This window comes from Penicillium canariense (genome assembly GCF_028826845.1).
Source record: "Penicillium canariense strain IBT 26290 chromosome Unknown utg000002l_segment0_segment0, whole genome shotgun sequence".
In the NCBI taxonomy this organism is placed as follows: Eukaryota; Fungi; Ascomycota; class Eurotiomycetes; order Eurotiales; family Aspergillaceae; genus Penicillium; species Penicillium canariense.
This window is the reverse complement of record NW_026622729.1, coordinates 4,751,931-4,765,994: the sequence shown is the minus strand read 5'-3', so window position 1 is coordinate 4,765,994 and position 14,064 is coordinate 4,751,931. Positions and strand designations below refer to the sequence as shown.

The 14,064-nt window shown below is 47.6% G+C and overlaps 4 protein-coding genes across 4 annotated transcripts; 2 read left to right on the top strand and 2 right to left on the bottom strand.

Moving 5' to 3' along the window:
* Nucleotides 1–468: 468 nt before the first annotated feature.
* On the top strand, nt 469–4,060 carry N7482_004864 (ferric reductase family protein; the record flags this gene model as incomplete). The annotated part of the gene is made up of 8 exons (XM_056686989.1): nt 469–692; nt 749–1,233; nt 1,288–1,447; nt 1,521–2,103; nt 2,308–2,565; nt 3,025–3,198; nt 3,252–3,582; nt 3,729–4,060. The coding sequence occupies 8 exons, from the start codon at nt 469–471 to the stop codon at nt 4,058–4,060; spliced, it is 2,547 nt and encodes an 848-aa protein (XP_056545731.1).
* A 341-nt stretch (nt 4,061–4,401) lies between these two features.
* Nucleotides 4,402–6,004, bottom strand: N7482_004863 (cytochrome P450; the record flags this gene model as incomplete). The annotated part of the gene is made up of 2 exons (XM_056686988.1): nt 4,402–5,554; nt 5,613–6,004. 2 exons carry the CDS (start codon nt 6,002–6,004, stop codon nt 4,402–4,404), a joined length of 1,545 nt encoding a protein of 514 aa, XP_056545730.1.
* A 454-nt stretch (nt 6,005–6,458) lies between these two features.
* N7482_004862 (uncharacterized protein) lies at nt 6,459–8,036 on the bottom strand (the record flags this gene model as incomplete). Its single annotated transcript, XM_056686987.1, has 3 exons — nt 6,459–6,820; nt 6,870–7,883; nt 7,937–8,036. 3 exons carry the CDS (start codon nt 8,034–8,036, stop codon nt 6,459–6,461), a joined length of 1,476 nt encoding a protein of 491 aa, XP_056545729.1.
* A 1,336-nt stretch (nt 8,037–9,372) lies between these two features.
* N7482_004861 (sugar porter family MFS transporter) lies at nt 9,373–11,140 on the top strand (the record flags this gene model as incomplete). Its single annotated transcript, XM_056686986.1, has 5 exons — nt 9,373–9,743; nt 9,813–10,411; nt 10,472–10,623; nt 10,682–10,743; nt 10,807–11,140. The coding sequence occupies 5 exons, from the start codon at nt 9,373–9,375 to the stop codon at nt 11,138–11,140; spliced, it is 1,518 nt and encodes a 505-aa protein (XP_056545728.1).
* Nucleotides 11,141–14,064: the final 2,924 nt, after the last annotated feature.

Below are 14,064 nucleotides of genomic sequence, written 5' to 3'. Positions count from 1 at the left end.
TCAAGAAATGAAGTATCGAGGGGGACACAAAAATATGAACGGTTGCGGGTGGTTGCCTGATCGCAGAAATTGTCTGAGAACACAAAATTCTTCACGCGTCGTATATTTGGCTGACGGGAGATAACACACAAAATAAAACGGACCCAGACAGCTGAAGATATCTAATGTCAGCATACGTGACTCCCCGCAAGATTGGAGATTAGTTGAGCGCGTAGAAGCGAATATTCTCGCAAATGTGCTCAGCGCTAAACCAAAAGCGCTAAGTGCGAAGGCTTGACCAGACCAAGCTTCGTTTGACGGCACGGGTCGGAAAAAAGAAGTGGGGCGGCTATTTCGTACGTACGATGAAGACATTACTAATAAATGAACCTGAGCTGGGGTGATTCCTCGGAGACTGGTTCTAGTCAATCTCCATCAATCCTTGTGCTTCATGCCCTAGCACTTCAGGATTTGTACATATTCGTCAAAATGGATATGGATAGTACTATGTCTGGAGGCCCCGACCTCACGGACGCTGGGCTTGATATGTCCAATGACACTGTGGCTTCAGAATTTCTAGCTGCGCTTCTTGATGACACCACCTTGCAACAGACCGATTATGCTATCGCGAGGGCATTTTGGTACGGCATTGTCATTGTCATCGTCCTGGCAGGTATTGTCAACTGGACTCAATGGGGTCAGCTGAAGTTACGGTCGGTTACACAAGATATCGTCTAGATCATCGACCTGTTACTAATTCTTAGTTCAGATTGCGCGCGGCCGCCGCAAATCGTCCCCGGCCGACAAGTCCGTCCAACATCATTACTTCATTCCTTGCCGGCTGTACTGCTATTGTCCGAGAAGTGTCATACCATCAAATAACCCCTATCAACTCGTGGCTGCGGATACCAGCAGTCGGATCAATCTTGTTAATCTTAATATACCTCGGATACATCATGGGACTGCAATTCATTAACTGGGATTACCCTGGCGCACAACACTGGCAGGCACAAGGCATCCGAGCAGGATGGCTCACGATAGCTCAGTTCCCACTTCTCTTGCTCCTGGCTGGCAAGCGGAACTTGATTGGGTACGCAGTCGGTGTCTCATACGAACGACTACAAGTTCTGCACCGTTGGGTAGCAAGGGTCATGCTGCTCACTGCTACCATCCATGGTGGTGTGCAAGCCTACGGCTGGAAGAAATATGGGGTAATGAAACTTGAGATTGACACTGATAGCTGTATCCCCACGGGTATGTTGAAAGATCCTCCAAGCTGATAGTGGTCGAAAAATAACATTGCTGAAGGCTTTTCCACTTGGATTATCATGCTTTGGCTTGTTCTATCCTCCACTGCTCCGATTCGCAATTGGCGCTATGAGATATTTGTGGTTCAACATATTATCACCTTTTTTGGACTTGTCATGGCTATCTTCCACCATCTGCCTTCAACCGCCCTAAGTTCAAGGTATGATATGACTTCCCCCTTTGTTCAAAGCTTCCTGTGATTGTGAAGAGCGCTAATCAGTTTCTCCTCCTAGAATATACGCTTGGATCGGAGTCGGTGTGTTTATTTTTGACCGGCTGGTCCGGACCCTTCTCTACGCTTTCAATAATATGAAACCTGCGAAAGCCACCCTTCAAAGCCTGCCCGGAGATGTCACGAAAGTTCGGATCACTTCTTCCCAGATTAAGAATTGGAATCCGGGGCAGCATGTCCTTTTATCCATTCCAAAATTGGGACTGGGTCAATCACACCCAGCGACGATTCTCTCCATCCCTTCATCCCATAATAATGACTTGGTCTTCATCTTGCGAGCCCATGGAGGCTTCACTCAGCGACTGCTCCAATCGGCCAAATCATCCTCAACAGATCTTTCTCCGGTGATTGCAGAAAAGGAGGAGGCCATCAGACAGGATACATTAGAAATAAAAGAGGTGGAATATGTTTCCCTTATTGGTGGTCCATATGGTGGATCTCATTCCGACTTTGCGGCTTTCGACACTGTGTTTCTCATCGCGGCATCCACTGGTGTTACATTCACTCTACCGATCCTTCTCGACATTGCGGCACGGTCGGCAAATCAGAAGCTACCGGCCTGCAAAGTGGTGTTTGCTTGGGTGGTAAGGACCATCCAATGCACAAAGTGGATTTCAAATGAGCTACAACAGGCAACCAAGTCACTCCTCGACAGGGGAATTGAAATTGAAGTGCGATTGTTTGTGACATGTGAGGTTGATCCAGCAGAAACGTCAGTGAAGAAACCAGGGTGCAAGTGTCGGAATGCCGAAGGCCCATGTTGCTGCTGTGACTTGAGTACTGAACAGTCCAAGGCTCCTTCAAGCACATTCAACACTCCTTTGAGTAATGATCCAGACATTGAATCATCCTCATCGGGAAAGGCTCAACAAAGGGAAGCAGAGACAAGCATATCATTACCAGCCGCCTGTTCCACAGTTGAATCCGGTCGGCCCCAGCTGAAGCCCCTTCTCTGGGACTTGCTGAATCACGCGCGGGGAGAAACTGGTGTCGCGGTGTGCGGACCTCCGGGACTGGTGAGCTATGTACGAAACACGGTTGCCATTGTGAGCGAGCAACGTGGGTCGAGTAAAGGGACTGGCGCTGAGGGTGTATACTTACATGCAGAAAGCTTTGCATGGTGAGGTGGTTCAATAGGTATTGCATATATAATTTGAAGTTTACCGCTTGGCTCGGGCAATTATCAGTCATCACCGGCCCCGCCTTCCACATTTTCTTCTTTCTCCCGCTTCTATCCTGCTTCCTTCACCCCTGCATATTTTCAAAACCTCTTATGTCCCTCTCATTTGTTCGATGGCTTATCCCAAGTTCCATCAGCGTCACCCCGATCTGAAAGGCGGACCGCCCGTCTTCCTCGACACGGACGGGTCACCTGTATATGAAGCTCCGTGCAAGGCGCTGCTCCGTTCAATCATTATTCGACATGACACATCGGCTCTTCACCTATACAATGATTGCCCACACCACCCTATCTTCTTGCACGCCTACGACGCCGCTTATCACAGTCCTTTCAGCACTCTTTAGCGTTCCGCAGCTATGATGTACTGCGTGCACTGATCCAGATTTATCTTTCGGATGCATCGCTCACCGAGCCTCTGGAGAAATATCTTAAGCGCTTCAATGTCTCTCTCGTCCATGAGGCTTGCTCTGCTGCAAATCAAGATCTAGTTCTGTGGTTGGTAAACCACGACCCACCGCTAGGGAGTTTACACGATCGAAGTTTCAAGGATAGAACTCCTTTTTATGCGTGGCCGAGGCGCTAAGGGAAGCGGGCGGTCTTATGGTGGCGTTAAAAGCTGGGGAGAGTCTTCCTGTTGCTAGGCAGAAGGCGCGCGAGAATCGAGACCGTGTCGAGGATTTCATTTACTGGCTCTTGAGGAGTGGCTGCTTAGTGTCCGAGTCCGATGCGTTTGAGCAAGATTATAAACACAACAAGGACTCAGAGAAAGTCCTGGCACTAACGGGTACTGTTCTCGGTGGGCCTATTCCCTATGCGAGCCAGGCGATGGTCTCGCATCTCATTGCCAATGGAGCTGACGTCTATACTCGTCAGGCGTGGTATGGTGTTCATACCGGCATGAATACCGGCGGAGGAGTGACCCCCTACATATCGCAGCTTCCTACTGGAATCTGGAAGCTATTCAGACCCTGATGGATCTTCCTGGCGATTATAAACTTTCGGAGATGGTATCTATAACTGACGATTAAGGACGGCTCCCGCTTTACTGGGGTTCGGACGGTATCGTGGATATGCGCAAAGAAAAGCATAACTCAGAGAAGACCGTCTCACAAATGGCAGAGACCGTTAAAACCCTTCTCGACATAAAGCCTGATACTGTCAACGCGCGAGACCGGCATGGTACTATGGCTTTTCATTACGCGGTGCATACCGGTTTAGGATACGTGGCCGTTCCTCGAGCTATTGAGTTGCTTCTATCTGTCAGCCCCTCTCGTGACATATTGGACTTCCGCAATGGCCGAGGTTCAACGGCCTGTCAAAAGCTTGGAATTTCCGCAGAGGAAAAGCAGGATTCACCCTAAGAGAACGAGACGCTCAGAGAACTAGAAATTTCAAAAGGGGCAAATATGCAGAGACGAGAAGCATATCCTATAGGACTTTCAGTCCAAGAGGCACAGGAGTTCTCAGCCTTTTGAGCGGCCTATTTCCCTGGTTCAGCCTGTCCTACATACCTTAGTTCAATTAGTTCAAAAGGCGCAAATCCCCGCATAGCACCTGTATCTGAAAAAGCTCCATCGGGAATAAGGCTATCGGTTGACTGATTGATTGGTTGATACGAATCATATATATATATATTCCAAGAAAACAAGAATAAAGGCATACTTCCATGCAGTTCAACCACTTCTCACGCACGACCGCTCCATTACGCCTGCACATTTGGCTCCCTTCTCCACAGTTTCACCCACATATCTGCTGGGTTGGCATTGAATCGTTCGATTGTACTCAGCTCAAGGTTGTCGCTCTCAAAGCACCAATCGTAACGATGGGCTAATGTCGCGATCAGAATTTGCTGCTCCAGGTACGCCAAGTTGCGTCCAATGCAGGCCCTCGGTCCTGTGCTGAATGGCAGCACATATGTCCGGCATCTGGGACCTTCCACTTCATCTAACCACCGTTCAGGTCTATATGTCTCTGGATCGGAGAAGAGCTCTGGATTACGGTGGAGTGTGTACGTCGGCACCGAGATCGTGACGTCACCGGCGATGTGATACCCTGCGATAGTCGCACCTTCTGGTGGCGTGATGCGTGGTAGCCCTAGAGACGTCGGCGGTCGCAGACGCATAGCCTCGTCCAGACACGCACGCAGATATTTCAAATCCTTGACTTGCTCGTATCGGGCAGCTGTTGTCTGACCGCCAAGGACTGTATCCAGCTCCTCGCGCAATTTCTTCAAAACAGGAGGATTGCGGATAAGGTAGTAGAGGCAGTGGGTCATCGCAGTGGTGGTGGTGTCCGAACCCGCATTGATCATGACCCCAGCCTCTTTCTCCAGCTCGAAGATGGACAGTCCAACGTCCTTCCCGTTCCGGTCTTGCAAGAGGTGATGGAAGAAGTCGGTGTATCCTGCCGGCTTTCCGCTTACTTTCCTTTCTCGAACCTTGCGAATTGTGAGAGCAGTGAAGTCTGCTCCGCCTTTGTTGCCAGGGTGCCATTGTGTCAGGCGTTTCGTAAGCCAGAGAAGCTTCGGCCAATGGGCCAGAATCACATCGTATCGACTGTTTGTATGAAAGGAGCGGATGGCGTGCGTGTGATATCGTTTGCCGTCCCAGGTCTCCGCAGGTGCTAGGTCGTCTCCCTGCTCGAGGAAGCCCATCGGCTTGCCAAACGCAGCAGCGCCAATCACGTCGAAGGTGAACAGATTGAGCCACCTCCGAACGTTGTGAAATGTCCTACCAACCGGAACACCTTTATTATCCGAGGGTGATGGGCTACAGAAAGAGTCCATCTTAGTCAGAAATGTCGCCACTTGCTGTTGAATTATTGGCTCCATATCTAGGATATTCTTCTGCGCAAACCTATGAGATCTCATTTAGCATATCATCCGGATCTCTGAAAGTGGGATTGGCTCCCTACGCGTTCGAGATATATTTTCGCTTTCGAGCATGTTCTTCTCTGGACCGTGTGCCAACGATCGAAGTATATTCGTTGCCTGTGAATGTGTTGTAGAAGGGATCCTTTTGGACTTTCGTTGAGAACCCGTAAATGTCTGTGACCGCTGCAGGAAGGTTGAACGAGATATGCTCCGGCTGGATCCGGATTACAGGGCCGAGCCTCTGATGGGCTTTGTGTACCTCAAGAGACCGCCGACCTTTTCGAAAATTATTTGCAGACCAGAGGTTTGTGAATCCGGCTACGGATGGTGCGGGAAAGCGACGTAAGTTTTTCTCGTCTTTGAAGTATACGAAAATCGGACGAAGGATGAGATGGCACAGCCCGAGGCTGGCAAGGATGAGTAAGTTAATCATGTTGACCATTCCGTCTTAGATTGCTTGGATCGGTTGCAAGGTGATTGAGGTCTTCCCGGCCACTCTATATAATTTATCACGCCATATTGACTTTGGTCGACACATCGCGGATAAAGATACTCCACGAATCGTGTCATGCCGTGTAGAAAAACATGGAAGCATTTTCGGAGAAACCAGAAGCGACACGACAGCTCTCCTCGTGATGTCTGAGGTGGTAGGACTTGCATCGAAGACAACCCGACTGTTCATTTTTCAGGACAGATGGGAATTGTCTGACCAATCATATTGACCAAAAGACAACGGGTCGGGGAAATCGGATAAGACGCCGAGATGCGGGGGAAGTCCCGCTGTTCATGGATCGTTTAGACTTGACAAATTCGTCGCTCCCAGCATCGCCAGACGACAATGCGTGCTTCGAATTACCCGTATTCCCACGTTTGAAGCTACTTCGGCTTCATCCGAACACGCGATGCCGATCATCCTGCTCCCACTCCCACTCCTCCATGGCGGCCTGGGCTATCGCTCGAGTCGGCCAGGAATTCTCACGCTCCAGGCGTCCCAAGATGCGGATAGTTTCTTCCTGATACGTTCGATTTGTTATCCAAGGTGCACAGATGGTGACAACGTGGCAAGCACCGAGCCTGGCCTGGACGTCGTCCCCGCAGGCGCTGATGCCGAACAACATGGCAAAATGAGCGGAGACCTCTGCCTCTAGGATCTGCCTGGACTCTCGGTATCCTACTCCGAGTCGGAGACGACTTGTGTCAGTTGCCAATAACAGTATCATCGCCGTGTGATAGTACTGCAGTCCGATCGCTGCTGACTGTTAGCTCGCCGACTTACTCAAATGGAACTGTTGTCTTACCATGCCACGGTCGAACAAAGTGGACCTCTGGGAAAACAGCTCCTCGTGCAACGTGCAATGGTCGGAAGGAGTCTGGCTTGTGCTGCCACCAGTCTTCCGCCCTCGTCTTGAGCTCCTCCAGCCGTGATTGAGACTTGTCTCTATCAAATGCGAATGCTACGATTTCTGCCGTGTTCCAGACCATCCGGTTGGCCCACGCCCAGTCATCCCAGAGCACGTTCGCGTCCATTTGCGGGGCAAATGCGTCCAGATTTAATTTGAGTGGACGTTGATGATTCAAGGCTACGTCGATATCTTGTCTCAGAAAGATCCAGAACGAAGCTTGACGAATCCCTCCTGCAGTAGCGCAAGTGCTTTCCGAGTTCATGAATGCACTAGTGCCGCTAAGATGCCTGGCGCAATCAGATCCTGTGATGGCAGACGACATCTGCTCGTAGAGCCGTAGGAGTACGGTTGCGGCAACGACTTCGTCCGGGACGAAGGACAGCTCATCTAGCAGAGGGATCAGCAGCTCCACACACCGTTCGTGGTACATATCCGCAACCAGTGGGTCATAGTGGGTCACCCGTGACAGATGATGTGCGGACGCTGCCAGGGCGGCGTTTAGGAGAACCGGCGACTGGGTTGCCAGGTCGGGCACTACGCTGCTAAAATGCCGCTGTGAATCGCAGACATCCAGCGCAACACCAAGCGTCGAGATGTAGTGTCGGAGCAGAAACGCTTCCTGTGGATCAACCAATTTCGGACTCTCGATGTGCAAAGTGGAGAAATAGCTGTGGAGGATGCTCGAGGGAGACCGTAATTCAGAAGGGGTTCCATGGACCCCATCGGCACGGTCATGCGTGAGTGGGGAGCTGGTAAGAATGGCATCCTCAAACGATGTATGCTCGCGTGGGTACGGCACCGGAATCGTTTCCGCTTCCTTCCCAGATGGCGAGACTTGAGACGACTGGGCTAGTTCATCCTCGTCCGTGTACCATGCGCGTGTTTCGCTGGTCTCATCCACAAAGGATACTGTTCCCGTAAGTCGGTACGTGCATATTGTTGGTTTCCGGCAAATGACATACGCGACTGTCCCCGAATCGGCATCCACGTCTGCCATTCCTCGAACAGAAACTCGGCGTTCTCATCCTTTCCTGTTGTATCGTCACGCCCATCCCTACTCATGCGAACGCCATGGATGAATCGAATGTTCCATCCCTTGACGCATTCCCTTCCCGATTTCACGCATCGTAGACAGTTGGGTTGACCTTCGTCGCCTGACCAGAGGTTAGTATAACTTGCTTTCTTGGAAACAAATTAAACTCTCAATTCCACATCTCAGTCCGAGACACTTCTTCTCGCCATTCGCGACCATCCCACGTGACAGAGAACCAATGATGCATTATAAATTTCGGCTCGAACACCAGATACAATGGAGCGACACATGCACCATTTGCTTTCATAGACCCCCTTGGCACGGTGCAAAAGAGCTGAAAAGGACGTCTGTGCCTCGTCTGGATACTTCATTTTCTATTCGGAAATGATATTCTGATACGCGTAACAAAGATGGTACGTACATTTCACTCGACGATGGCGACATGTCAAGCTAGATTCCACGACAGGGGAGATTAATGATGTAAGCTTCAATAAACCTAAAATTGGACGAGTCTGAGGCAGGGTTGATCGCCTGGCGTTGGCGATGACGGGGAAAGGGAAGGGAAGCGAAGAGATAAGAGTGAGCAGGTACTTACCATCCACTGCGTGTCCGACAATGCTTCATCATCATCCTCTTCCTTTCCTATGCATCATCAATGGAGCTGTGAATGTTAGTCTGTCTCATAGAACAGGATAATTGTGAATTCGATAACCAGTCGACATAGGTGCCACTTCCGAAGGCCAAAGAAGGGGTTTTTGTAACCGAGAAAGCCATATTTCCCTCCCGATCAGTTCAAGAAACTGCAAGCGAGCATTGCACTGGTTGGTGCAGAGCTGTGGGACTCCCCCGCGAAAGTTAATTTAACAGCATTTTAGGGATCTAAGTTGAGCGTTTTGCCAAGTCCTGGCCTGGTCAGCTGCTTTCCCCCGGTGTCGCATAAGAGTCAAAAACTTAGGCTAATGGGCTCCAATTGTAACTTGCTGGAGTCGCAATCGATCGACATCAATGATACCACTTTGGGCCTTGCCCAGGTCACGTCACAACCGGTTCAATTGCGGGGTAGCTCCAAGCGATCCACTATTGCATGCGATTTGCTAGTAGAGGCAACCCGACGCGAACGATGCCCCCACGGGGTAAATCATGGGGAAGGAAACAATGCTGGGGCATATCATATATGGAATCTATATAAGATCTTGAATCGAAACCCGTTTTCGAAATATCTGAAGCATGCGGTGGACACCTAGTACTCTAGGTCTCGTTGATCTCCTTCCGTTCTGGTAATTTTACTTCTTGACATAGCATTCACCATAATCGGGGCATATCCAAAACTAAACAAGATTCCTTATCTCCTCGTACGAACCCACAATGGGATTTCGAAAACTACGAGGAGACTCCCTCGGGGTCGCCATCAGCGGTGCCTCCGCCGCTGCCTTCATGCTGTTTGGATACGACAATGGCGTCTTCGCAGGCATCATCAACGCGGATTCCTTCCGTTCGCAATTCGGATATCCCTCTTCCTCCATGACCGGCACCATCGTCGCTGTGTACAACCTGGGTTGTTTCCTCGGGTGTATGATCGCGGCGCAGTTTGGACGAAAAATGGGTAGACGCCTGACGATTATCGTGTCGCAGTGGATTTGTCTCCTGGGGACCATCCTGCAGTGTACTGCGTTTACGATTCCGCATCTCATCGTGGGGAGAGTGGTGACGGGTGTGGCAACGGGGATGGCGACCTCGTGAGGATTCTCATCTCGTCTTCAGCTAAAATTTAAATACAATTTGCCAATCTCGCTATTATTTGACAGGACCATCCCTACATGGGTCTCGGAGACGTGTAAAGCGGACCGACGCGGTGCCCTCGTCGCATTTCAACTCGCGATCGTCAGTGGTGGGATTCTCATCGCGTACTGGCTCGACTACGGCATGCTCTATGCGACCGGTCAGGTCGTCTGGCGCTTTCCAGTCGCCTTTCAGGCAGTCTTCTCGATTGCCACCATCGGAATGGTCCATTTCCTGCCCGAATCCCCACGATTGCTGTACGACAAGGGCCAGATCACCGAAGGGGATGAAGTGCTGTGCCGCCTGAAGGATCTACCGCTGGAACATCCGGTCCTGCAGAAGGAGAGAGCGGAGATCTTCGCAGCCATTGAACTGGAGCACAACCAGCCCAAGATGACACTGAGAAAACTGCTGTTCGAGGAATCGGAGCTCAAACTACTTCGCCGCATCATCATCGGGGTTTCCTGCCAGTGTATTCAGCAGCTGACCGGCATTGCGGTCGTTATCGGCTATTTGCCTTTTGTCGCGCATAATGAGATCGGATTGAGTGAAAATTTGGCTCAGATCATGGGAGGAATTGGGGCTATTGTCTACTTACTGGCTTCCTTTCCTCCGATGTATTTCGGTAAGCCTCGGGTTTCTCCTAGTCACATATGATGAAACAAGGCTGACTAACTTTAACTAGTGGAACGGTTTGGCCGTCGGAAGTGTCTGATGGGAGGATCAGCAGCCATGACACTCTGTTGGTTCCTGTTGATTATTTTCCTCGCACTTGGCGAGAAGAGGAATAGCAAGGGACTATTGTACGCGGGGATCGTCATGATGTACATCTATCAGGTGTGCACACTACCTCCACCCGAAAAGCGCCGCTTTACTAATTGATACCGATATACAGATCGCCTTCGCCTTCAGCTGGCTGTCAGTGCCATGGATCTACCCCCCAGAGATCACCCCATTGTAAGTCTTCCTGCATGCCCCCAGTCCCTGCCATCCAGATTTGACGTATATGTATTTATACAGAAACGTCCGCCACATCGGTGCTGCAACGGCCACATCCGCGGAATGGCTCACAGCCTTCCTCGTGCAAGAAGTCACCCCTATCGCTGTGACGAGTATCGGATGGAAATACTACATCCTATTCACCTGTGTCTGTCTGGTATCGATTCCCATCGTTTATTTCTATTTCCCAGAAACCAGTGGCAAATCGCTGGAGGAGATTGATATGATCTTCTCGTCGGGGAGCTTGCATCATCCGGGAAGTTTGGGGTCGATGGACGAGAAAGTCATCAGTGATGAGAGATATAAGGAGGAGGAGGAGAAGCCGACTGTGGAGAAGGTGGAGGAGGTACTGTAAATATTTCCATAGTCTCTACCCATTGGGGGATATGGGTGAGGGAACGTGTTTTTAAAAGAATCGTAGATAAATCATGGAATGAACCCATTGACTGATGGGTCGATTAATTCGGAATGAGGTGAACTGGAAGGGTTGAAAGTATTAGGGTAGGAGGGAATTTACGTGTATCTTCCATTGATTTTCCTTTGCTTAATACTACCTAGGTAACATTACTGTATTGCCGCAGTCATTGTTACTTTCACCAAGAGGTAGAGCTTTGATATGCTCCCAACACCACTTTCCCCCTCTATCTTATTCAAGTTCCTAGGGCCAGACAAGAAGCACATCCTATAGGGCTATTATTCCAAGATGCACACGGGTTCTATCACCTGTGGAGCAGCCTATTTTCCTGGTTCATCATACCCTCGTTCAACCAGTTCAAACTACAGCAGCACCACTACAAGGCCATCGATTTACCTACTCTATATGTGGCGACATTGGGCACAAGTCAAATAAATGCCCTTCTAGATGGTTTTATTAATATTAAGGCGTCCTGGTTAGTATATATACTATAAAATAGGAAGAGGGCGCGTGGGCGGACGGCTCGCTTGTGAGGTCAGCTCGCTCGTGAGTTACATTAGCAATTCATGCTCTAACACCATTAAGTTATAGCATACTGTTTCTCGTGGATTGGGGAGGGGGAGGGTGGTTCATAAGTGGAAGTCAACTGTATATTGAATTCTAGGAGGTACCGCTAATGATATTGACTATAAGTACCTACACAAGAGTGAGAAGCAAGCTATTCAAAGGCCAACTCCCATATTTTATTGTCCGAAGGCCAAAGCTCCGGCGGTGTCATCGCTGTGAGAATCGGGTAAAGTTCCGGTATGATTGAGTCCATAGCAACTCGCAAGTATCCTGGATATTCTCCATCTAGGACCTAAGTCCTATGATCGAATGATAAATCCAATATATACACCTATAGCTTATCAGTTGCAATTGCGTCTATGATAGCTAAATCGATAACCAGATATATACTAGTGTTAAGTCCCCGGGGCACACCTTTACTCTCCCGGTAGCCGTAATATACCCTATTATTATAATTAGTCAATAGTCTTAAGTAAGAATAAGAAAATGATCTTACTCCTAAATCTGTTAATGATTAGCGCTATCTAAATTATCGTCTATATAGCTTAGTATAAGGTACTTATCTTCAATTTTCTTCCCCCCGCTAGCCCTCTCTATCGAGGTATTTAGTCTACGTTCGAACTATTTATCCTACTACTCCTAGAGTTAATTAGAAGAGTAATCGGTTCGGAAGACAATAAATTTAAAGTTATCGAATCCTGCCCTTTCTACTACCTCTACACCTAGATCGTTATTCGTTTCAAAAAGTAGCACCCCGCGAATAGGTAGAAGGCCCCTACTTACGCGTACTTATCATCAGTGTTCGTTATAAATTACACGGCCGATAACTAGACCTCGGTAAAGACCGGGTCCGGTCCTAAATCTTAGGACCGGGACCGGGACCTCCGGTCCTTGGTCTTTTTTTGAAGTAGTCAGGACCGTACTACGGTCCCCTATGGTCCTTTGCGGTCCCCCGTGCGGTCCCCCGTATATTTATAATTCTGCTAAGACCTTCTATTTTCGGCCGTATAAACTGATGATTCAGCTGCGTTTATTACTGTTATTAAATACTGTTTTGGTATATACACTAATATTGTAACGATTTTACTACTTATCAGGGTAGAAGGCCTGTCGATCAGGTAAAGAATCGATGGCGAATAGATAATGAAACAATTATGATATAGTTCAGCCGTTCTTCTTTTTAAAGACTGAATCTTGCCGATTCAGATTGAAAGGAAACGGGACACTCTCTTTTATTAGGGAATAACGATACCGAGTGATGATAAAGAATGATATAATTACTTTTAATATTAACGCTTCCCTATATTAGACTAATACGTAATCCTTTATAATTTATTCCCCCTCTAATAGTAGCTGTCCTTAGCTATAATAGAGAAATAGGGATGTTTTACTTCTAATTTATATAAATAATAGACTTATAATAATAGTGTTAGTTATAAAGTCTATTTTACTTTTATAATTCCGTAGGCTAAAGTTCTTACTACTAATCCTTGATTAAATTAGCTAGGAACTATAGCCCCGGGGTAGAGAGAAGTAAGAAAGAGAAGGAAAAGAATATAGCTAAGGCTATTTATAGTTTTTCTTTTTAGAGTCATTATTCTTTTAAGACCGTTTTATTATAATAGGGATAATTAGTAGCGAGAGGTATATTAATAGAGAATTTTAGTTAATTTAGGTGTATTTTATGTCCGAAAGTAGATATAAGTAAAAGGTACCTAAGGTTAATTAGTATTAATATTGATTCTTTTATTATCGAGTTCTATTAGGTTTCTTATTTTCGATTAATAAGAGAAGGCGAGTAATTACTAGGAATCTAGGGGTATTTCGATATTTTCTTTTATTAGAAAATAAGGGTTTTAGCGTACTTTTACGCGACGGGAGTTTCTAATTAGGCCGGAAGTTTCTATTCTAGTTATAGTTCGTTACTATTTATAATTTTTTAAATTACGTATATATAATAGACCGGTAGTGATTTACCGATAAATTAGATATATTTCTAGTTCGTATAATAAAGAATTCTACGAACTAGTATATATCTCCGATAATATAGATTTTATAGGTAACGATATAATTTATCTCTTTTCGGCCGTTTTATCTTTTCTCGGCGTTAATTATAAAACCCTTAGATTTTTCCTTCTAGCGAAATTTTCTTCTTCGCTCGTTAATACCCCTCTCTAATTACTATCTTTCTATAGTAGTTAGTTACCTTTCTACTCTCTTTCTATTAACCTTTCTATATCTTTTTAGCTAAAATACCTAAAAAGGCTACGGCTAGTCTAAAACTACGTACTACTAAG